Source organism: Alosa pseudoharengus, unplaced genomic scaffold (genome assembly GCF_046254945.1).
Source record: "Alosa pseudoharengus isolate Yale_2024_CS ecotype anadromous, Long Island Sound unplaced genomic scaffold, YU_APseudo_1.1 YU_APseudo_1.1_scf_2, whole genome shotgun sequence".
NCBI lineage: Eukaryota > Metazoa > Chordata > Actinopteri > Clupeiformes > Clupeidae > Alosa > Alosa pseudoharengus.
Window position 1 is genome coordinate 12617095 of NW_027468663.1, and position 2500 is coordinate 12619594.

A 2500-nucleotide genomic window follows, 5' to 3' on the forward strand; every position below is an offset into this window, starting at 1 on the left:
CCCCACGCGTTTCCTAGCAACCCCTGTCCGGCTGATGAGATCCTGAACACTCGGCTGGAGATCTCCCATCTCACAGACCCACCGCTGACCAAAATGCACCAGCTGATGGATGATATCTCTTTTTCAAACAACTCAAATCTGTGGATGAAAAGAAGCCCACGAGTCTTTTCTCCCACACTGTGACAGGAGAAGGCTGAAATCTGTCTGGAGGTCACACACACACACACACACACACACACACACACACACACACACACACGTCTACGTCTGACAGAAGACACAGAACTCTTTTCCTCACCCTCAGCTTCTTCTCCGGCTTATTCTCTCACTCCTTTTTATCAGTCCGTCTACTAAAGTCCACACGGTCCACAGACAGGGATGGATCAAGCGGAGCTGAAGCTGACCAGCTGGCGGGCATATCAGACATGCAATGGACCAAAGCCCCCCACCCCCCACCCCACCCCCACCCCACCGCACTCTTCCCACACATCACGTCAGGTCATCACTGTTGCATCACATCTCTCACCTTCTCGTAGTAGCGGAGCTCGTAGTCCAGGATGATACCGTTGGGCTGTTCAGGCTGTGGCCATGACAATGTGAAGCTCTTCATGGTGGAGCTGACCTGGTGCATGATGGGTACGATGGAGGGAGCTGTGCAGAGAGAGAGAGAAAGAGAGAGAGAGAGAGAGAGAGAGAGAGAGAGAAAGAGAGAGAGAGAGAGAGAGAGAGAGAGAGAGAGAGAGAGAGAGAGAGAGAGAGAGAGAGAGAGAGACTCATGGAGTCAGGAACAATTACTTCAAAGACACAATGTAAAAACTAAAATGACTAGGGCTATATAATGGAATAGATTTAGAGTTTTCTTAACTTTTGACTACCGAATTTACTAAGATAAACAAGTTCTTACAGGCGTTCTACCAGCTTGAATAATTTCGTTAAACTTATTATGGTTTGCCCAGGTGTCTAACTATACAATTCTTGCTTCAGTGCTATGTGGGACTCATAAGACACAGGGCATTCTAGTGTGTTATGGCCGTGTTGAAAAGAACATTCAAATAATCTATCGCACCACATTGCCCAGTGAACTGAGTTTTCTCAACATTTTACAATGCGCTCTAAATGCACCCAAAACAGGAGAATAATGAAGTGAACTACATTCCTTCGAAACAAAGCAAATACAGTGAATACCAGTTATGAAATACCGAAATGACTTTTGCTGATACAAGTTCTGTAAATCCCTCCCCCATCTTTTTCCATCATGCTGCTTTCTTTTGCAAATAACAGTTCCTTTATGAGCAAGCTCCATTTCTTGGACGGGGGTCTGAGCCCAGTGAGTATGCTACGCATGCTGTTCAGGTCCCATCCACCCCTTTCAGAGGCTGCACACCTGAATGCACACGCATGGGGCTGTGAATTAATCCCATTCAATGTCCTACTATACACTGGCCACTCTCTTGCTTCTCATTTTTTACTGTATGTCCTTCACTACTATTGTTACTGCGGCCAATACACCGCCCCCCCAACCACACACACACACACACACACACACACATACATACATACATACATACATACACACAAGACATACACTAAGACACATACACACACCCATCCAGCCACCCACAGTTAGGGGCTGTTGCGGTAGATACCAGTTTAGCTCTACTTTAGCATCAAAACACCATCCACCCCCACCCCCTCCCTCTATCTCTATATCCCTCTCTCTCTCCCTTATTGGGTTTGGGCTGATTCCCACCATTGAGGTGGAACATTCACCAGATGATGGAACAATACTGTATGCTGCAGAGAAACACACACACACACACACACACACACAGACATACTCATGCAGACACAGAGATACCTACTCACACACACACACACACACACACAGACACACACACGCTGTATTTGCTCACACTGTGGGAAATGTAACATCAGAGCTGTTTTATGCATTTAATTGGCTTTTTTCTCTTCTTTTTTATTCCATTCATACAGGAGACCAGCTCTCACCGAACACACACACACACACACACACACACACACACACACACACAGAGTGAGAGAGAGAGAGAATGAGAGAGAGAGAGACACATGCTGCCATCCTATGGAATTATGAAGACAAAAATGTGCTTACAGGCTGGCAATTACGCATAAATGAGCAGCAATCAAGCAGTCACTTGAGCCTATGCATGTGAATAATTGTCTAATGTAATTGTTTACACACTTCTCTCCATCAGGAAGGCTTTTTCAGATGCTTCTCAGAGGATGTGGGGGGCAGACACAGACACACACACTCTCTCTTTATATTTCACACAAACAAACACACACAATTGTGATTATGTACGCACATCCCAAATAGTACTTAGAGACATGGTCAACACTATAAGCTATTCACCATTCATCACACACACCAAACTACCCCAGCCACCCATCCTTTCCTGTGACAGCTTGGTGAGTCTGGGCCAGTCTCACCTTGTGCTGGAGCCTCTCTCTCTCTCTCTCT

General features: G+C 46.0%; 1 protein-coding gene across 1 annotated transcript in view; it reads right to left on the reverse strand.

Moving 5' to 3' along the window:
• ephb1 (EPH receptor B1) overlaps positions 1–2500 on the reverse strand; it is a 223164-nt gene that overhangs the window by 50179 nt on the left and 170485 nt on the right. The window contains 1 exon segment of the mRNA XM_076293772.1: positions 527–651. Within this exon segment, the coding sequence (XP_076149887.1) occupies positions 527–651 (125 nt within the window).